Source organism: Heliconius melpomene, chromosome 7 (genome assembly GCF_056956725.1).
Source record: "Heliconius melpomene rosina isolate 202511_hmr_F chromosome 7, ASM5695672v1, whole genome shotgun sequence".
In the NCBI taxonomy this organism is placed as follows: Eukaryota; Metazoa; Arthropoda; class Insecta; order Lepidoptera; family Nymphalidae; genus Heliconius; species Heliconius melpomene.
Window position 1 is genome coordinate 7,236,743 of NC_140395.1, and position 23,416 is coordinate 7,260,158.

Consider the following 23,416-nt stretch of genomic DNA (forward strand, 5'->3'; position numbering starts at 1 on the left):
TATATAAAAACTTTCACTAACGGAGGCTTATACAAAGACTCAATAATATCACATTTCTGATGTGGATATTATTAATCCACGAACTAAACTAATCTATATTAACTAACTACTAAGTACCAATGATCATTTAAGTCTCACGGCTAAGTGTTCACGTGAAATAACAAAAATAATATATAAAAAAAGGAAAATTTTGTTTTGTCTTTTTCAATTAGAATTTTGAGATTCTACTTCTGATATAAGGATTCGATTTCCAAAATGTTTTTAATAAATTAATTTTAATTATTTAATAAACATGTTATCAGGACTGACTTAAGAAGAAAAACGGTTAAAAGCTGCATACAGGCGTTAAAAGCTCCCTTTTTATTTTTAAGTAGGTACTACATTATAAGAATGATATTTTTGTATCCAAGACCTTTTGGAGACGTCAATTATTAAATTGCTTCGTGCTATTTCTTACTTAAATCAGCCATTTTCATATATTGTTAAGATTTAAAAACAAATATAGATAATCGCGAGTTTGACATTTGCAAGGTACTTACATAATAGGAACGTAAACACTTATACTAAATCTAATGCGGCAACATTACACAAAAAAAAACAATTAAATTGATTAAATATTATAAATATGTACGAAATGTACGTGAAAGGGCTTGCTATGGTTTTTTTTTTGTATTAAAAAATATTAATAATTTGAAACTTGAATTCGGTTGTAATTCCGTAAATAGACCAATAAATATGATCAATTTATTCAAATCTCAATAGAAAGAAATAATATATTTAAAATGGTTTCTATTTAAAAGTAAAAGATTAATAAAAAGTTATTTCAAGCGGTGTTGGAGTTTTGCGTATGAAACGCAATTATTAATATTAATAAGCAGAAGTTTCCTACATGAATGCGTTACGTGTTTCTCTTTAGTAATCCAATAAATAACAAGAAATGCGAGATGATAAATATGTAGAATATACATAACGTTAAGTGTAATGCGATTTTTTTCTTGTTTAATAATTTATACAAAGTTTTTTTTTTGGATTCACCTGTATCCGCACTTAGCTACCTAGCACTATACCTAGAGTTAGTTCGATCTGCCTAAAGCATTCCGTTTCCATTAAGATACTTGCGTTCCCTACTTTCTGCCGAATTCTGAGAGCAATGCGTATTGTGTGGCGCGCTTAGAGCGAGGAAAATATTAAATATATTATTCTCGAGTGGAAATCGAACCCACAACCGTTTACATTCGCACTCTTATGCCACTGTGTCACCATTGGGATCAGCAAATTACAAAGAAAATGTTAGATTAAGTTGTTATGATATATTTAAATTATTATTAGCGACATTGATATTGTAATTTTATTGTAATTTGTTGATTGCTATCATTGGACACTATAGAGGTCATCATAAAAACATTTAGCATATTTTATATAAAGTGATCCATTTAAATAGATGACAATCTTACTTCATTTAAATATTTGACTTCTAATGTTATTAAAAAATGGCTGTTTAAGCTACTTATGTAATTTTTTTATCCATTGTGCGACCATTAATTCCAAATGTGGATGCAAAACGTGGCGTTAAGTTCCCCCACTCAACACGCATTGCCTCCAAAAATTGGCAGAAAATGGGGAACGGAGTGTCTTAACATTAGGATATGCACTAGGCACTTGGAGTACGATACAGCGTGAAGTTATTTTTTTTAATTCTCCAAGTAATCGAATATTTATATTTTAATATATGTATACAATTATAACAGAATAATGCAAAGAGGATATTAACCACCGAGCCAATAATTCTTCGAATTTTGTAACAGGACAGAACAAATGAATTAATTATGCTAATATTTAAGGCATACGGAAAATCTCATTGAAATTATACAATACACTATGCTTTAAGAACCTTGCTCTATAATGTTCTACTAAAGTGACAGTTTCATAATTACTTTTTAATTGAAGTCATTACATTTGTTGTAATAAATCACTATTTTATTTTTTAAATGAAATATATTGTTAAAGAATTAAATGATTTATATTGTAGGTATCAAATATAAATAAGGAATATAACGCCGCTCTTTATCTTAACAGACAGAAAAAATAAAGACCTTTTAAAATATGGATATTCTTTCTTAAAGAACATGTTTATTGGTTCACTCTGTCTTCCGTATACACGGGCAGTAGGTAGGGGGAACCTTATATTAAGACTAACATTAGGTTCCCTCTGCCTACTCTGTTTCCCAAACACCGCCTAGTTTACGATATATTACGTATTGTGTATATTAAGTTTATAACAAGCCCTTCCATTCAGTCTAGTATTAAAATAATTATTTAGTTAGTTATGTAAAATTTCATTAACAACAAAGATATTTGTTTTTTTAATAATTTTTATTTTATTTTTGTGATAATTGTAAGCGTCCAATGCAATTCTTTCTTTACATATTTAATGTGAAAAAAATATTTTTGCAGAGATTGCAAAACCTATGCAAAAATTTACTTTTAAATTTATCATATTTTTATCAATTAAATAATTGTTAAAGACGTTGCTTCTATTTAATATGTAAGTAGTTAAGTATTAAGCTACTTTTTATATTTTTAAAATGTAAATTATAAAGAATTGGACGCTTATAATTGTATTGTATTCATTTAGAAACGAAACATTTAAAAACAAAAAAATTAAGTACTAAATACGTAAAAACATTTAGTTTTATTTATTTTTTTAATATTTGGCTGTATTATAATTATATGATATATTTAATATATTCTATATTTCCAAAACCTATTTATTACACAGATAATAAATATCAGCATATTGTATTACATATTATTTAAGCTAAGCCCATTTGAAAGCTTTTTCTTGATATTTTGTAAAAAAGTAACGCTTAAGTATTTTTTTACTAAAATATTGATATGAGATTAATAATCATAAATATCAAAAAGTAATTTAGATATTTCAAAAATAAATAAAAAATTAAATCACTAAAATAATCACTGAATAAGAATTTTGACTTTTTTTATAAATTAATTAAATATAAATGCTAAAGATATTTGCGAAACAACCATTTATACGAAGATTTATAAAAATGACGCCAAGAAAAGTGTTTGGCAAAAAAAGAATATAACATAACATTGAAAATTAAAGGAATTCACATAATGGCAGTAAAAACACGAAATGTACTAAATAAATACGATATTTGAGCACAAAACGCAAACAATCAAAAGAAAAAAAAAAGAAAATATTTAAATTTAACTTTGTTACTTTAAGTAGCTGCCAAATGAACGCATCGCGGCAAGGCACCGTGTATTACAAAATGGCGTCCAAAAGTTTGTACAACCTTAGGATATCTTAAATCTATTTATTGGATTTTAGCCTTAGGAGTTGGGTAACCAAAAATTTTAGTAGATACTACTAGCTGTTGTATCGAAAATATGTCTTTCCTACAAAAGAACTTTCTAGAAAACCGTGAAAAACCAAAAAGGTTGTCACCCTAATTCAAATATCACAAATGACCTTTGGACTCTCCAGTAAAGTATACTTACGTATACTATTTATTATTTAATTTAATAGATATCATCTTGCTCCATATTGGCTATTAAGTTTTTCTTTTCTTCCTTCCTAGATTTGGAGTCCATTAGAGAAGGTCGTATCGCGTTCCTCGGTTCAAAACACGGCTGTAACAAAGAAAAATAGAACGTTATTATTAAATATACTTACATTTTGTATTTTTTTAATATAAGTGATAGCGTAGAAATTGTTAAACCTGTCTTAACACAATTTCCTAACAATTTTTAACAGAGTATAATTAAAAGCTGTAAAATAGTATTAAAAGTACCTACAAATTATTTTTTTGTTAATGTACGTTTTTGTTAACGTCTTTGTCAAGACGAAGCCGCCATGTTAGTTAGTGCAATAATAATTACATTTAACTACCACAAAAAAATAACCTTTACTAAGACTATTAAATAGTAAAGAAATTCAAGATTTTATTTTTGAAAATGAGTTTTATTTTAATGGTTATTTTTTTAAATATTGGTAGCTAAATAGTACAATACAAGCGTGACATTCATGCTGTAAGCTGTATTCTTATAAAGTGAAACCTGATGATTAGTGCTCGATTAAGTTGCAATCTTCATTCACAGCTCTCTCTAGCCTATTTACCTGTTGATATTAAATAGCCATTTATAGCCATATTAAATACTATAATATTTTTTTCTGTATAAAATATATACCAGTAAATACTATGAAGAAAAGTAAGATTATTGTAAATAATGAAACAAACAGTGCCACGTCGCGTGTGTATTTAAGAAAAAGGATTTAATATATAAATTGATTTACAAAAAAATAATTGTTTTATTGTATGGCCTTTACAAAAACCAATGAACTCATCGACGACGCAATACATGTCCTTTTTACCTCCATAAAAATCTACTTTTAGCCTGTGAAATTTTAGTATTACAATTTACCATAATTAAAAATAGGTATATGAGGGAAAATAATGGCGGAATCAGTCATCCAACGCATAATGTCTATAAATGGAAGCAACGACGTGAGGAATACGGCAATGGCATACAATAACATAAATCTCTTTAAATATATATAATCTACAAGAATAAAAAATAATATTTATTAAATATACAATGTATCCAACGCATAAGTTCAACACAGTTCGACAGGTGTAAAAATGTGCAAGCAATTTATTATCTGTTACAAGAAAATGACAGTAAGCATTTCCTACATAGATAAAAAAAGAATCTTATCTAATAAAAACATATACTACATATTTTTTATATTTTACTAAATTAAGTAAATTGTGTATAAAGTTTATTTTTAATTGTTTTACAACGAATTTCCAGCACTTTGCAAAGTAGGAAGAATGAATTCAGCGAAATGTCATTTCGCTTTTTGGTTTTTCCCATTTATAGACAAGTGTGATAAGTAATGCCTTTATTGTAAATAAAATGCCTCCAAAACTCCTGCTATACATATGTGGAAAGAATTATAAAGGTAAAGAAAAATCTTATTGAAGTCACAAGTAAGAAGGGAAATTAAAAGTTAATAAACCTGTGCCCGTCTGATAAGGCCTTTCACTATTATACATACAGTGGGTAAAAAAAGTATTTGCACACCTAATTTTTTTGAAGTTACACCTAGAAAATTTCAGTTAATTATTGTATTTAATAGCTTAATCTATATATATTTAGAATTGATTATTAAAAATTCTTAGAAAACAGAAATAAAAAAATTAGATGGTAAAAACACCTTTTTTAAAGTCAAATAAGTATTTGCACACCAACCATTCCCTAGATACAATGTTATTCCCGCGACATTTTGTCACTTTAGGTAAAATGTGAACATTGTATGTATACATGTGAACATCGGGAAACGTATTCTAATAACGAGACATTTGTTTAGTGTTCAGAAAAAATCTTGAAGCCAACATGCCGAAAAAATTTGAACTGTCGTTATCGACGCGTGAAGAAATTATTTTACTCCGTAATGAAGGTTGAAGTTATCGCCAAATCGGGTCAAATTTAAAGTTAAATTACTCGACTGTGTAGTAAATTATAAAAAACCGAGAAGAAATGGGTAGTGTTGAAAATAAGGAAAGGTCCGTTCTTCCGAAGAAGCTCAGTACGAGAGAAAGGCGACAAATTTTAAAATCGGTACAAAATAAACCATTTACAAGCGCTCAAAGCTTAGCAAATGATATCGCGTCAAGTTCAGGTAAGGTTGTCTTTGCCCAAACTGTAAGAAACGTACTGGGTAATGGTGGTCTTCGTAGCAGAACAACGAGGAAAAATTCTTTCATAAGTAAGGCCAATATAGCAAAAAAAAAAAACTTTCGCGAAAGAATACTTAAATTCCCCTTTTAGAATTTTGGTACAATTTTATTTTTTTCTAACTAAAGCCAAGTTTATCTTTTTGGAACGGACAGAGAAACATTTGTGTGGCGCAAGCCAAATACTGAACTTCAGGCGAAACATGTGCATAGTACAGTCAAACACGGCGGTGGTCTTGTGATGGTTTGAGGCTGCATGACGGGAAATAGTGTCGGAAACTTGGCTTTTATCGAAGGAATAATGAAAGCAGTAGATTACGGTAAAGTGTTGCGCGATATTTTGTCTTGCAGCGCATCGAAATTAGGCGTAAGTGCGACATACTACTTTCAGTAGGACAATGATCCTAAGCATACAGCTATGAAAACCTAAGGAATGGGTGATGTACAATGTCCGTAGAATGCTGAAAACTCCACCATAAACGCCAGACATCCACCAAATTGAAAATTCATGGCATCTGCTGGATTAAAATTTGAGGAAAATAAAATTTTTAAATGAAAATGATTTGAAGGGTGCTTTGGTGGAGAAATGGGCTCAAATCTCGATTTAAACAACGTCCAAATTATTGGAATCGATGCCAAGGAGATTGCAAGCCATCATTGATGCTAATGGAATGCACACAAAATATTAGTGTCTTTTCTTTCATTTATGATTGATTTTTTTTTACAAAATACGTACAAGCCGGTTGGTGTGCAAATACTTATTTGACTTTAAAATATGTGTTTATACCGTCTCATTCTCTAATTTCTATTTTCTGAGAAATTTTATTAACCAATTCGTAATATATATAGATTAAGCTATTAAATACAATAAATAACTAAAAGCATTCTGTTTTTTTGTAGATGTAAAATCAAAAAATTAGGGTGTGCAAATACTTTTTTTACCCACTGTATATGGGCATACAGTATAAAGCTAAAGAAAAATCTTATTGAAGTCACAAGTAAGAAAGTTAATAGACCTGTGTACGTCTGATAAGGCCTTTCATTATTATACATATGTATACTTAATTAAGCAAAGAAAAACCCTAGGATAGAATAATAAACACACAAGTAAACAGATATTAGTTAAGTTACAAGATTACATTTGTTTGCAAACGTGACCTTTAATCATTACCTAAGTTCAAGAATTGTTCTAGAATTAACATATACGATGTAAAACTAACATAGGATATTTATGTGATTAATTGATTTTCCTCATATATTAGTTATATAATTATTAATATTATTTGTTGTAACATTATTTCCGGTTTTATTTAGCAAATTAATAAACAAATAATATCTACTTACAATCGCAAAATTAATAGGTTATTTGAATTTTATATAAGTTACCTTTGAAAGTCATTTTGTATCTTGTTAGAGGAAAGGTAGATGTACTGAGTTGCGAAATAATTGGATTAAAAACAAAATTATTCCATCAAGAAGAATTCCGCCATTTGACATTGAACGTATGTTTTGGCGGGAAATTAGAACGGAGTTACCTCCAATTAGTTTTCTATGTCTACACAATGCGTGAAGATAATAAAAAAACACATTTTTTTTTAAATTTAACCCCAATGTGTTAAACACTAATATATAATTTCATGATCACGTAAAAGATTAAAAAATAACGTTCCGTCTTTTGACCTTCACAGAGGTAATAACAATGTCTCAATGTCAAAAATATTAAGCAGCTGTAATAAGAAAATTATTATTTTTTATTTTATAGAGCACTCAATTTAAGTTTTATCTTTTCACTGTAAAGAACGTAATGTTTTTAAATGGACAGTACTAAATTTTAAAAAGGATAAGACTATCAAAAAATAGGAGAATCAATCAGAACAGACAGTCCAAGATCTGAAATACGCAAAAAATCTTCTTTAGTAATCTTCAGATAATTTGATTCTCTTTATGACAAAATAAAATGATATGACTGTACTAAAATTAATTGATATTATATATTTTTGTAGCAATTAATAAGTTCCGTAAACATTAGTTCACGCGGGGTCCAGCATATAGCAGGGTAGACAGAAGGACAGGGTACTCAAAAAACTCAAAAACACGTTGCCCACGCACCGCCTAATTTTCGAGGCATTGCGTATTGCAAGCAGAATAACGAGCAGTGGAACTCAACGCCGCCAATTTCACAATTTAACTAAAAAAAGTAAATACCTGCTATTCCTTCATTTATATACTAATACTAATATTTTATAAATGTAATCTATTATATTATATTTGAGGTCAATTGGATTGAAAAAAAACAGACATAATCGTATTACAAAAGTGTTGCACTTGACCCGTTGATCTGGTTTACGTGAATTATTCATGATTTACTTGTGAAAGCCATTTTTAATTGAAAACTAGAATTCATTTATATCGGACCACGCCCGCTATAACTAAGTCTCTGTGTAGAAAATCGTGCAATTTGCTACAACGAGGCTGGCGATTATTCAGTAATTAGTTTGCGTAACAATAATTGAAAACATTTTAATTAATAAAACACGATAAAAAAAATTAAAATATTCAAAGTTAAAATTGGAATATTATTGCTGCGTGTAGCAGTAGGAATAAAATTATTATTAGCAATGTACAAACAGACTATCATTCACTTCTTTTTACTAATACGCAAGGTTGCAATGTGCGAAAATATATGAAATGATATTATTGCTTCAACTGTGGCCGATACAAAAATAAATATTTTTCTAAAGCAAATACATTTTACATATAAAATTACAAAAAATATAAATATTAAGAAAATGTATAAATTCCGATAGATTATTTTGTTAAGAACTATTTTAAGAATGTAAAATATTTTGTATACAAATGGGTATAGATAAAAAACAATGATAATATCGACACTGCGTGCCAGAAATGAGCAACATCGATTGTTTGTTTTTTAAATATAAGCAAAGTAAACACAAACAATCAGTTGAACAAAACAATCGAACAAAAACAATAAATAAACTGTGTGAGTACATACACTGTGCAATAAAATCAATACATTATAATATATGATAAGTTCTTACTTATTTGTAAATTTTAATATGTTAACTTTTTAGGTAAAAAGGGAATACCTTTTTTGTATTTAAACTTTCGCTAGGGATAAATATGTAAAATTCATATTACACGAAAATTTTTGCAGTTATGCAAATTTTGTGGAAAGCGTGCGTATGTGTGTGTTGGACATACGCACGCTTTCCACACGTACGGGCACGGACAATTATACTTTAAATATATTATTTAATACAAAAAAAGATATATTTCAGATAAAATATAACAATAATTAAGTATATACATTCGTCAAGAATTTAAGGAGAATTTATCATATTATTGTATTGTAATAATTTGAGTCTGTGGAGCCGGAAAACCATCAAAGTGCATTAAAAATGCAGACATACTTTTTAGTGTGAGAGGAATGAAAACTTACCGTTTCACAGATATTCATGTTACAGCAGTTCTCTATAGTTATCTCACATTGGTCCGGTCGCGCCGTCAGCGGGGTAACATTCTTATTTACTATGATCCTCTTCTTAATCCTGGAAAGTGAGTGTTATATGAAGATGGGATAGTGAATATCCTATTAATATTATAAATGTTAAATTTGTGAGGATGGATGTTTATCCCACTTTCACGCAAAACCTACTGAACGGATTTAGATGAAACTTCACATTTATATAGTTTATACATTGGAATAACACAAGCTACAAATTATTTAAACATTTTATATAAATTGACTAAAATATAACAATAAGTTTAAGCAGGAGGAGCCATGTTGTAATGATTCTTCAATTCTTTAATATAAATAGATAAAGTTAATAGTTAATATTTTAACAGAAATATGAATTTGTAATTTTTTTACAATATGTTCAAGCACTGTATTTCTATATATAAATATTATGTTTTTGTGAATTTGTTTAATATGTTGTGTTACTGTTATTTTAGTAAATAATGCTCATTTGATACCCCATTGTAAAATAATTAATAAGAGTATTTAATGATGACTACAATGTAAGCAATTCATAAACAGTATTAACAGTTAATGAAACAAATTATGCCATGACTAATCTAGTAATTGAAAAAAGAAAAGAAATTAAAATTCATAACTTCCATTTGAGAATAACAACTTCAAGTTAATTAAAATATATGGAATGTTAAGAAAATATCTAAAAAATCAATAAAAAAGGTTGTTAGCTCTCCCACATACCCATCCATACAAATACATATACAATACACAAATGCACACACATAAAACAGATAAAAAATAAAATAAATCAATATAAACAGATAATAAATAACAACTGACCTTGGCCGTCTCTTCAAATGCATTATCTTAGTGATAAGCATAGCACAGATTAAACAAAGCAGTCCACACAACACTCCTAACACCATTAAAATGGGATCTCTAATTGAATCCCAGCCTGTATAGCAATTTTCGTCAAAGTATACATCTTTTGATTCTTGTAATATGCTCTTTGAAATATTTTCTTTTGTACAACTGTGAAAAAAATATATTTACTTGTAAACATATTGTTAGAGAGAAGAGTTTATAAAAACACAGTAAATTGGCTTTTACTTAATTTTGTTAGAAATAATATAAATGTGTGCTTTTTTTATTATACTTTTAAAAATACTATGAGTATTAAGTAAGACAAAATTTATAAAATTGCCTTATTAAATAAAAAATAAAATCTGCTTTGATAAGACTGCTAAGATAAGTGAAATGTTCAATTGTGACTATACAAATTAATGATATTAATTTAAATGAATTCCTAAAACACTTACTTGCATTGTTCTACAGCTGGCACTGTTTCTATTTTATCCATTTTCTTAGTTTCACATCGCTCCCCTTCGAACTCGTTAGTACATTTACACGTAGGTTTCTCCTCTCTCAACAGACATTCACCATTGTTCAAACAATGACTGTAGCAAATATTCATCTCACATCTTATTCCAGTAAAACCTCGCCTACATCTAAAAAAAAAATAGTTTTTAGTATTGAAGATTTATTTTAAAAAAGTAAATTATACAAGGAACATATGTATTACATCATCAACATACACAATACAATTTATTAAAACAGTTTAAACTTAAACTCGACAGCCCAATATGTTTTGGAATATTTTCGCTACTTACTTGCATTTAGGTTGACCTTCATTCGTGGCTACGCAGTCGCCATTTAAACAGAAATTTTGGCATACAGATATCTCGCACCGGTCGCCAATGTAGCCGGAGGAACACTTGCACACCGACATACCCGTCTTGACACCGTGCAAGCAAAACAAGCCCACATCTTTAGGTATGTTAATCGAATCAGTAAGTACTGTTTTATTATCTGACAATTTCGCTAAAGCTGTACATTCAGGAACACCGGCTGTTTGGTCAGAAATTTGGTAGTTTGCCACAATCCCGAAAGGCGCTTCGTTGGAAAAACCAATAAGTTCTTCGGGTTCAGTGGGAGCTTGCGAGTTTTTCGATAACTTCCACACTGATTTGAAGCCCCAATCTACCCAGTAAATGTCATCCTTTGAAACTGTCAAGGAATTAGGCTGATGGTATGTCCCAACTATTAATTTCTTTCTGTCTTTACCATCTAAATCAGATGTTTCTATGGAGTAGTGGATGCCTTCTTTGTCGTCTGCCCAGTAGAGGCGTTTGGTGCGTTGATCGATTGCGATACTGACCGGCATGTGGATATCAGTGTCAACGATAATTTTCCTTTCACTGCCGTCGAAGCGCGCTCTCTCAATTGTTGGTTTAGTAATGTTTGTATTGGTCCAGTAAATGTAACTGTAAAGATAATAACACATTATTTATATAATGGTAATATTTTTTTATAAGAATCTTTTAAAACGGTCATACCCGGCTTTATTTTTACGATTCTGTGCAACTCAGTCTAAGCACATATATCGTTTTTATTTTTAGTTAAAAACTTAGGCGATATAAGCTTACCCTCTACAGCTGTCCACAGCAATATCTCTCGGTATCTCATCATCCATTTTCATTAAAAGATTTCCATAAATGTTATTTTTTGATCTCGGCCATAGAGCTATCCAATATATGCTTCTTTCATTTGAGTCTGTCCAGAACATCTTGCCAGTTATAGGATCAAAAGCTAAACCTTGAATATTTTCATAGGACTTCCTACCTACTAGGGGCTGGTATTTCTTGGTTAGCAAGTTGTAGCTAAATATTGAGGCATTGTCGTTTTGTTTATCGACGAATAGCAGCATATTATGCACAGCATCGTACGCGAGCGCTGTAAGTTCTCTAAACCTGATGCCTTCATTGCTGGTTTTTGTTTGATTTGTATAGAATTCTAATTGGTCCCCGCTGGTGATTGCGATGTCTGAAACAATAGTTTTTACGTTTAATCTTCGTACACAACTAGCATTATTGGTATACTTTTTTTTAGAAAACGTATAAAAATTTGGAATAAAAATACAAAATCTACCTTTTCTGTTATTTAATTTAATACAGAATGCAAATCAATATACATATAGTTTCAGAAAAAACATTTTTTTGTATCTCTTGAGAATTTGGTCAATAGATATTTGTTATCGATATATTTGAGTTTAGACTGGGTTTAGAACCAGGTTAGGATCCACAATATTTGTTTATACCCAGACGATTGGCCAGACTTTTCGACTTAAGTATTTATAAACAAGTTATATAACTTCAATGAACATTATAAATATTTTAGTCATTGATACATTTTTGGCAGCGATGCATTGTATAGGTCGCGTGATGTCGCTCACAACAACCACTGTTACATAACAATTGGCGGTAAATGATCTGTGAGATTGTTATAAATATAATTCTATACTATTTCCACTGTGCTTGCGCTTCACGTTGTATCCCGCACGTAGGGTAGGCAGAAGGATACGTGTTAAAACACTCCGCTCTCCACTTTCACCGAATTCAGAAGGCATTGCGTGTTGACTGACAGACCTCAACGCCACGCTTTGCCTCAACACCAGAGCGAAGAATATTTCATTCCATCCAGTCGGAATGGAAGCAACAAACTATGCGCCACGACTGGCCCCAAATTGTATCTTATAATTCCATACGAAAGTATTATAAAATAAAATTTGCTAAATATTCTGTTTTCATCGATTTTTCCTAAATGAAAGACAAAAAATAGGAAAAGCCATAACTCTTATTATCTCAAAAGTAGTTAGTTTTGCAAAAATATCAGAAAAAATCCAACATATCGCTAGTAGAAAGGTTATTATTAAAGTTACTTATCAAAATTGTATGATGTAAGTATAACAAAGAATTCTTTCAATAAACAACGTCGCTCTGTGTCTAGATTTATTGATAATATTCCTACTTGGCGTGGCAACGGACGGACGTCATTACATTCGTTCATCACACGGGTCAAATCCTAACCGAGGTCAAATATTTTAATACATTCGCTGTCACAAATCAACAGTTGACGAGCGTTGGGCTCGAATAACTTTGAGAATTAATCGAACTCGTGCCCACCGATTCTTAGTAGACGATACTTTTATTTGGACTCGGACTTCGTAGCTATAGCAGCCGAAGTTTAAATTAACAATCTGGATGTTTGTTTTGCAATTACTCGAAATATCCACGCTTCGAAGAATAATATAATGATTGAATATTTGTATCTTCTTATTTGAATATTTTTGTTTCTATATAAGAATTCGAAGTTTAATTAACAGAAAGATATTTTAAAAATAATATTTATTTTTGATATCTTTACAAATGTCTTTGTAAAGTCACAAGACTGGAAATACTCTATGCGACTACGTAATTATACGGCGAATACCGACACGTTGTTTACGTTTAGGTGACGTAGACGCGCGCGCGTCGAATGTAACACTATGAGCTATTTGTAAAACATTTGATACAAAAATTAACATAAGATTATTTTAAGACGTCAAGTTCACAGAATTGATAAAACTATGGTATTTCTTACCTGAGTCATATCATGTTATTAATATTTAATACGTAAAGTTTTTACTTTGGACCCCTTTTTACGAAAATTGCGCGGACGCAGGTCTATGAAATTTGGCACATTCATAGTTTATATATAGGAGAAGTGCAGAACGCAAATATTTTTCAAAAATAACTATAAAATAAATAAAATAAATAAAAAAGTACATTAAATCAATAAATAAATTACACGCACTACCATGCATTTGACAATATACACTATTGTATTTATGAATTGAAATACATGTTGCCATGGCAACGCGTATTACTTAGGCGTCAACGTTTCCTCTAGTAAAAATAAAAACGCAGATAGCAACGGAAAAGACAAAAGCACTTATTAAAAATAAAGCAACTACAAAAGCAGCAACTTATAATTATAGTGTCAAAACACTACTATTCTCTATTTTCTAGTAGAGCCAATATATAATATGAATGATTGTTATTAAATCAAATTTATTGTTATATATTAATTCTTTAAAACTGTCAAGTATAAATTCGTTCCCATATAATTATCTAATAGTGTTCTTATGACGAATTGAAAAAAGTCATTACCCGTTTACATTGTAACGTATAAACATGACCATCGAGAACTGTCGTAAATCAGATCAACCTATCTCAACTTTAATAATAATAAAATAAAATTAATCACTGTTTATTATTTTCATTATAATTTGCAATTACTGGTTAAGAAAATAATTCTTGAGAAATTTTAATAGATATTGTCTTGTTGTTGTTTCCTTTGTAGAATGATATATTACATGTAAATGTTAATAATTAAGAGTGTTTTACTATTTCGTTTATTAAAGGCAGACACGATTTAAATATAACCATATATTTTGTATAGTACGCGAGGCGTTAGCTGAGCTTTGTGTTAGTGTGAGTCTACATAGATGAATGTAGGTGTAACGACGGCGAAAGTTCGAAAGCTCTAGAAGCACGGCGCATCCCTTATCCTTTTTGACGTGTTTAAATATTAATATTTTCTAGTATGATTTATTAAAGTAAAAGAAAAAAAAATGGCATGATTACTATAAAAAAATTTTAAAATATATGTGACCCACTTGTAAAATAAGAAAAAAATCGTAGTCTCTTCTGTTCTTGATTATGTAATGGAACAATTCTTTATTAATACAACTAACCTATCAGACGAGAGTAAATATGATGAGGATACAATTATACTTATAATTTTTTTTTCCAGCTCTAATGGTGGTGGTAGTGGTTTGGTGATCAGTAAGATCTCAACAAAGTCGTTGTTTAATACACTCATTACATTTTAATATGTAATGTAACAAAATTATTATTGCCCAGTCGATATCGACTATCGATTTATATATACAAAATATAATCAAATTTTTACCCAAATTTTTATTTTATTATAGAATCACATAAAATCGCTTTTTACACTTTAGGCTAAACATTCCAGTCATTTTCCAGATTATCTTGCAATGTAAAGAAACGTTTTGAAATAAGATATTTGCTATTCCATAGACTATCATTAACAATTATGAAACAATGCGGCATTTAAATAAGGAAATTATAAATGGATATAAAAAAATAAAGACAAATGCCTAAGTATTTCAGATGGTGATTTCTATGTCAATTTTCCGGTCGAGGATAATTATTTATATTTATTATTCATTGAACTACGTAAAATATAAGTGTACATTAATATAGGTAATAGGTTTTTTATAATAATAATATAAATGACTTGGGAAAGATCTATCTAAAGGAGGGTTGCTTTATTTGCTTAAAATGCCTCCGTATTTCCATTTGCTAGAACATTTTCATATATTAGACTTTATAATCATTAATATTTAAGGTTAGGTTATTTAAGTGTGAATGGTGGATATGCAATACGATTATAATAATATAAAATCAATTTTTCAAAGCTGATTATTTCCAGGCACAGACATATAAACAAAAATCTATTAAACTTGTATTCGTAAAGATATTGAAGTAACCAGCTCATTTTATTTTTGATGTTTGCAGGAATGTACCTTGCAAATTATACAGAAAATTATAATTTTATTATTATACATGTATTTCAAGAAAAAAACATATATTTCCCATCTTATTTTCCGATATTTGAACAGTGGACATTATTAGTTAGCATAGCTCGTTCTTCAAATATTGGAAACCCAACATGTAAACTGCCAATACGGAAAATTGTACATAGCTGGTGAGTGTCCAATAACATTAATTATACTTATATATACCTACATATTTTTTTGAGATTTTGGCTTCGATTTATAATTGCAAGAATGTTTATGATTTTTTAAATATTTGTTACCCCAGTTTGACGAGAACAACGTTTTGTTCTACCACGATAATACATTACTCTCCTTTGCGTTGCACAGTCGAGTAAATACACATTGAATATTATTTATCATTGTCTCTCTAGCTTATGCTATGCTTTTATATACATTATGCACAGTAACTTTATAGACGCTTAGTGTTTCATAAATATAGAATTTGGATTACATAATGTAGAGAAAATTAACCTGCAACTAATGAATGCGTAATTATTAATAAATAAATAAATAAGAGACGCCATTTGTAAGTCAAGTCTGTTTTTCGGCTCATTTAGAACGTCTACGCAAGCTACATTACCCATCTATTGACTTAAGTATCTTATAGTCCAAGAGCTAACCAACTTTATTAAAATATATTTTACTAGGATTTTTTTAGGTAAATTTCATTATAAACTTTTTACATTTCAAATTTAGCCTGTTTTCAAAAAACATAAGGATAAAATTTACGAAAAGCGGAAAAATATGTGATTTGGAAAACTTAATCTAAAAGATTGAATACTTAATATACCTTACGTATGGGGAAAAATGAATAGATACCGCTTTTCTTTACATAATAAACATATTATATATGCAAAACAGATAAACCGCACTTGTCTTAAGCGAAATAAATTTTAATATTTTTTTCTTTACAAATACAAATAGTAAAACTTTCATCTTTATTTATTCAAATTATTTTATTATGATGTAGATAAAAAATAATTTTTATTGTATCTTTCTTACTTTACATAAATAAATACACATATTTATTACATTAGCTGTTTACTACGAATACTAAAATATTAAATTGTATATTTAATATTATATAAATAATATTTCTTCAGCTCCTCCTGAACTACATCCTAACGAAAGTGGCGTACGTGACTCAAGGCTTCATCGAGTACATAGGTACTACATATACTGGCATCATATTTCAAAGGCTTCTAGTTCATATATCATTGTGAAACGTCTACAAACGCAGTGTTAATGATTTGATAAAAATAGTATGTTAGCTTATATTATTATTTAGTTAAGTTAGTTTTCCTTTGATTCGTGATATATGGGGGTTCAAATCCGAAATGAGCTAATATTGAATACGAAAGTTCGTTTTTAGTTTCGCTAAGCTTATGTTAAGAAAGTGTAGAGTGTAAAGTAATACTGCTAGGTGTTGCTTTTATGCCTGATTCGGACGTGCAAAACTCAACAAAATAAATAATTTATAGCTAACTCGGGTTAAATTAGGTCAAAGACATTTTTTCTAGAACCGTTAAAGTCGTCAAACTTCAAATTTAAATCGAAAATGGCTAACAATGAATAAATTCAAATTTGGAAACATGTAGCTGATTCACAAATGCGTAACTGTCAGTTTGACATTTGAAGATTAAAGCGAACTACGATAACATTAAAAAAAAGAATTACTTCAATTTAATAGATTCAGCCTCCAGCTAGATGGGGTGACGATATTCGCAAAGTGGCGGGCAACGGCTGGATGCGAAGAGTTGAAGATCGAGCTCAGTGGCGTGCCGTTGGAGAGGTCTATGTCCAGCAGTGGACGAGGACAGGCTGATGATGATGATGATGAATAGATTACATTGATATTTTATTTATAAAGAATAAAATATCTATAGTATTTTAATATTTCATCACCTTTATGGTGATTATTAAAGATATAAATTTGTTGCCCTTATAAAAAATAGAAATAGTCTTAGAAAGAAGTACATTTATATGAAAAAACAATATAACTGATAGCAATATATTTTTATCGTATGTAATTTTAGCTATAATTCGTTTTACACCCGACCTTTTGAACATTTTATAGTAGTTACGCGTGACTGTAGTCATTATGAAAAGTTTTATAATAGAAGTAAATAATAATAATTTTACGCGATAATCTATGAAAAAAAGATTTTATATGTTAAAGATATTTTTTCTGTTTAAGTAACTATGCACGTTTGTTTGTTTCATATTAATTTATCTTTTCTTTGTTTAATTTACCGAAGTTCTTTAAAAGATAAACAAAAATATGATTATTTTATTGCTTATTAATAATATTGAAAATACGTAAAACGTAAATAATATAACGTTAAATTTGCTAAATGAAAGTCATGTTCGTGTTTATTTTCGTCATACGTGCTAAATTACATTAACATACAAACACTTATTTGATTTTTGTATCTTATCGGAACTGTTAGTATCGAGGGCGCAAGGGCGTGACGCTCTACTACTTTATGGATTATCCGTGAATTATGTTAGCGTGTGTACCGTATATGGAAATATGTATGAAAATATTATATAAGTATGTATGTTTATATTGCTATTGCTGTGTTTATATTAAAAAAAAACATAATATACTTAGTTTCCTTAATAGTTCTCCAATTTTTAATACCATTCAAACCCTGAGTACCCTCCACTGCTGACATACCACTATTTAATAGGAACAGGTGAACGTCTATACCATAAATAACACTTTTCTCCAATAAGCAATCGACTGTGCTACGATAGTACAAATAAAGTAGGTAAAAAAATCTAAACAAATTTTAAAGAAAGCAATAAATATTTCTGCAATTCTTGTTTAATTTTCATCTTAAAAGGTTTTAGGTTTGCAACTAATACAATATTGACCTTTATTGCGTACGATGTAACGTTAGGCCTTCGGTTCTGTCTGATTTATAACGCATTATTATAATTTGTGTTCAAGAACAGTAATTTAATTATGAATTGTGATTATTGAAAAATAACTAACTTGCAAATGTTTAAAATATATAAATACAAAACATTGAATATTATTAGTACGTTGTTTTTTCAATATACAATTTTTAATTTGTTGATGATTCCTATACATTTTTAAATCATTTCTGTAAAGTGACTAGAATTTACCAGTTTTTGTATTATTCATAAATCGCAGTATAATTTTATATCTGATCATGATATGCTATCGTATTTATTTATAAGTCTTAGATAAATGTATAATTTAATGTTAATCTAAAAATGTATAATCTATTATTATCAATTTCCGCATTTTTTGGGGAAGGTAAGAGAATTTAATACTAACATACTGTTAAATATTGCCCATTTGAATTTGACTTTGTCAAACTAGACCTCAGAAACATATATCTTTCTAGTTTCTATTACAAAAACAGATTAGTACAAATCATTTTGTATTATTACTATTTATTTTTATTTATTTGTATTTTTATTCTCTTGTATTATTACTATTAATAATTCTAAATATTTTTAACGGGTGACATTTAAGCCGTCAATTTCTTATATAAAAAATACAAAGATAAACAAAACAGTATTCAGAGAATAAAACAACGGAAGTAACAGTATCAGTGCCTTGAATATATATTTTTCAAAATATTTTTATTTAACATTACACCTACGCAACTAGTTGAGATGAAGGGCATTTAATTTTGAAAATTTTATACTCATTTTATTTCCTTATAAAAGTTATAAAACAAAAACCTTGTAAATATTAACCAAGTTTTTTAAGATTTTATTTGTGGTTTTTGTTTTCTTATTTTAATATACTAATGTAAACCAGTGAGTACTGGTCCCAATAAGAGAAGAAAATAAGAATATAAAAGCTAATTTACACAGTGGGGCAAATAAATGCAGTACTTTATCTTATCGGGACCAAAATAAATATTAAAAGAAAAATATATGTAAATACTTAAACCATTTTGAACCCACGTCCGCCAAGTTTTTACAGGCAATGCTAAAATATAGTATATACCTATATTATATATATTTTTTTAGATTCACGCTGCACCCCGCACTTCGCAGGATATCCAAAGGGAATCTGGAAGCTAGTGTTAAGACAATTCGGATTCTTGAGGCATCGCGTGTTGAGTGGCAGAACTCAACGTCGCGCTTTGCCTCCTAACCAGAGCGAGGTAATGTAAAGAATAAGTATTTCAGTCTCAATAAAATATTAAAGTAAAAGTATTAGTCAGTAAATTATAGTTATTAATATTATCATCAAAAACATACAGTTATCAAGGATTTAATGAAAAATAAGGATGTCCAAACTACTGATAATACATGATTTATGTGTTTTAAACAATTAGGTGTTTATCTGAACACTGATGTAGCTGATGTTCTTCAATTAATATGAAAGATTAGAACAACTAAACTGCTTATAACCTTATTAATTTTTGTAGTGCTAATTAATAATTAAATTCTAATGACAAATATCCGTTCTAAAATTTCCATTCGATCTCGACGCATTGTGTTGTAAGATGCGGAACTTAACCACGCGCCTGATCTAGTACCAATTGTTTGAATGTGTATTAATTATAGTTTTCTTACCACTTATTTTAAATAAATCGTGTAGAATAACACACCAAACTTTGTTCGACATACCGAAAAAGGAATTTAAAAAATATACTTTAGGGTTTAAAAAAATAAAATAATCTATTTACTCCAGGGATAGATAATAAAATTTACTTCAGATTTAGTCATTGTGCGAAAAGACAGAGTGTTTTAACACTAAGTTCCCTCAGCTTACCATGCTGTGCGGGATACAGCGTGAAGCGGACTTTGTAATGTTGGCGTCATATACGTAGTTAAATTATTTAAACAATCGCTCTAAATCTTTACCTGGTCTAACTAAAAAGCAGCAAATCTGACCCCGCCCTACATTACCCGACTACAATAAAAGGTTACTATTGGGCAATTGTCGATTAATGTCGTATTTCAATTATTCAATAGAAATATCTAGATTACTCTCTCGCCCGTATTTCAATTAACCTATTTTTGATTTTGATTAATTTAATTTAAAGTTTTTATTATCGGTGTTTTGTAAAAAAATATATTTTGAATATTATGTAAAACTGTTACCTTTATGATTTTAACTTTAAAATATGTTAAGTTGAGTATATAACATAAATATTTAATAATATAAAAAAAGGAACATGACTTATTTTTCTACATAGCATGGTAGGTAGAGGAAACGTCGCGACACTTTATTTTCCACTCTCCCGTAGTTTGCGTGTTGAGTAGTGGAACTCAACGCCGCGCTCTGTCCAACGGTGTGGGGAAATGAGAATAATGAAATAACATCATTACCCCCAGCGGGGATCAAGCCTTGTGGGTTTGATCCCCGCTCGGGGTGACTATTACTTCATAGATAGTAAAATAAAATCGTAAATACTAAAATGATACATGAATATAGAAAATTGTATAGTAGTTTTAAAATTGCACTTTAAAATTAACCCAGCTATACTACTTTAAGAGTTAAGTGAAACTTATGGCTTCATTTTGTTATACATTCCACAGTTATTTTAATTTGATATTGCATTCTCTTGTATCTCCATTGACCTAATATTTTATTAATTCAGTGGAAATTTCGAAAAAAGAAAAATAGTTTTTATATATTTGATTTCAACTTTGATTAATATCGAATTGTATTTAACAACAATTATTAATATAATAATAATTTATTAAATAAATTTATTCAATAATAATGATATCCTACCTACCTACACATATATTTCCTTGAACTTAATCTGAACCCCACAGATAATAAAAGACATTCATATTATCATTAATATATGTGTAACAATAAATAATTATTATTTATTTATTTAAAAACAATTATTTCTCCGATATCAGAAGAAAACATATATTTATATGAACGACTACTTTTATTCTAGATTTATGTATATGTGAATAATACTATTACAACTAAAGTCGTTAATATTTCCTTAATAATCTATGCTGTTATAAAACTAAAAGTAGTAAAAATGTTGTATCTGTAGTTGTGTACATGCATTATATTAGTGTTAAAACAATGTACATAAGTGGATGTGAAATTACTAATACAATTATTACTATAATCCACGACTTAAAATTGTCTTTTCATAAACGAGTATCTTTAAAAATTTCTAGAAAATTATAGTGTTTTATTATTTACTATTTTTGCATATATTCTGTTTTATATAGGAACAGGAATGTTAAGCAATCACCGTTTGATCGTAAAAAAATGATATTTAAAATTATATTAAACATATTATGTATAATGATACAATGTTATTTATTTATACTTTTGATTTACGTATATAACAGATAGTGATTATTCATTTGTATATAAAATATAAACATTAATGAATCTACCCATATAACCATTGAAATGAAGGAATTAATTCGTAATTTAAATATATATTTTTTCTTTAAATTTGATTTAAATTACACAGTTTAATATACACATATTTAAGTATAATATATTTATATTATTATCTATAATTAAGTTATTTTTACGACACTAACTACTGCCTTCCTCAATCTTTATTAAGGGTAAATAAACTTTAGTCTTACATATAATAAAAAACCTATTTATATCCGCAAATCAGGTAAAATTAACAAAAATGCGGACGTAAGTTATATAAATATAACTGTTTTGTTAAATATTAATTCTCCTTGGCATACTTCAATAACATATAGTTTATTTAGTTTTAATAAAATCTTTTTAACATATTAAATTATTAAATTCTGTTTCAATTCTACCAACGTCATTCTAAAATTAATAGGAAGGAAAAAATTACAGCACTCATTTGCGATGTTTGTTAAGTTCGTTACATAAAACACGCAAAGATAAGGTTATAAAACTTAATTAATACCGTAATATTTTGTCAACGTTGTTTATTTGTATCTTATTCGAAATAGATAGTGATATTTATTTAAGATATAGATAAATATTTAAAAAAATCGACCCCGTGAAAAAATGCCGCAAAGCGCTTTTCATTTTTCCACTCTTCAGGAATATAATCCAGCCGTATTACATTGCGTTTGATGCGTTTGCGGCTAGTAAAATTTCTCCGCCTCCTCAATTCGGGCGGATTACCACTGGCCCGCTCGAAGTGGCCTACGTGACTCGCGGCCCCCTCGGCGTGGTGTCGTGGCGCCAAACGAATAACCGCCTTATCGACATTTCGGCTTGCACTTATCTCTTAAAATCAAAACTATCCACACACTGTACTTCCACAAGGATAACTATACAGACTTTAAACCTCGTTGCGTAACATCGAGAAAAAACGCACGTGTTAAATAAAAAATCGTACATCAGCTGATTTCTGCGATACTCAGTACTTACCCCACGAATGAACTAGATTGACATATATGGCTAGGATTGCGAGCAAACAGTTGGTTTTGCACATTTTGTGTTATAAATTTAGTATAATTATCAATAAATGCACATCGGATCGGATATTAGTCGAGTTTCAGCCGGAGTGAGGCAGAGGGCGCACAGTCGCAACCGCACGGACCGCGCGTTAGACCGAAACTAAATTCACGAATGGCCGTTTTGCCGCGAAGAGAAATACAAAATAGGTTCATTGAAGCCCGCGGTCCCGCGCATGCCTCGGCGCGTAG

The 23,416-nt window shown here is 29.2% G+C and overlaps 1 protein-coding gene across 3 annotated transcripts; it reads right to left on the reverse strand.

Annotated features, from left to right (window-relative positions):
- Window positions 1–371: 371 nt before the first annotated feature.
- On the reverse strand, window positions 372–23,354 carry cue (Low-density lipoprotein receptor repeat domain-containing protein cueball). 3 transcript variants are annotated; one of them, XM_085187549.1, is made up of 8 exons: window positions 23,139–23,354; window positions 11,748–12,144; window positions 10,932–11,585; window positions 10,581–10,769; window positions 10,102–10,293; window positions 9,226–9,334; window positions 4,084–4,144; window positions 372–3,657 (listed from the first exon to the last, which is right to left on the reverse strand). In XM_085187549.1, the coding sequence occupies exons 1-7, from the start codon at window positions 23,200–23,202 to the stop codon at window positions 4,091–4,093; spliced, it is 1,659 nt and encodes a 552-aa protein (XP_085043675.1). In that variant the 5' UTR covers window positions 23,203–23,354; the 3' UTR covers window positions 372–3,657; window positions 4,084–4,090. The 3 variants fall into 3 exon arrangements, with proteins under 3 accessions (XP_085043675.1, XP_085043674.1, XP_085043676.1); XM_085187548.1 differs by lacking the exon at window positions 4,084–4,144 and having other exon boundaries at window positions 23,139–23,353; XM_085187550.1 differs by lacking the exons at window positions 4,084–4,144; window positions 9,226–9,334.
- Window positions 23,355–23,416: the final 62 nt, after the last annotated feature.

Excerpts from the sequence above, each read along its gene's own strand:
- cue (XM_085187548.1), bottom strand. The coding sequence starts at position 23,202 with ATGTGCAAAACCAACTGTTTGCTCGCAATCCTAGCCATATATGTCAAT. Across the intron at positions 11,586-11,747 it reads GCTGTGGACAGCTGTAGAGG|TTACATTTACTGGACCAATA; the intron begins GTAAGCTTATAT and ends TTATCTTTACAG. Across the intron at positions 3,658-9,225 it reads ACATGAATATCTGTGAAACG|CCGTGTTTTGAACCGAGGAA; the intron begins GTAAGTTTTCAT and ends TCTTTGTTACAG.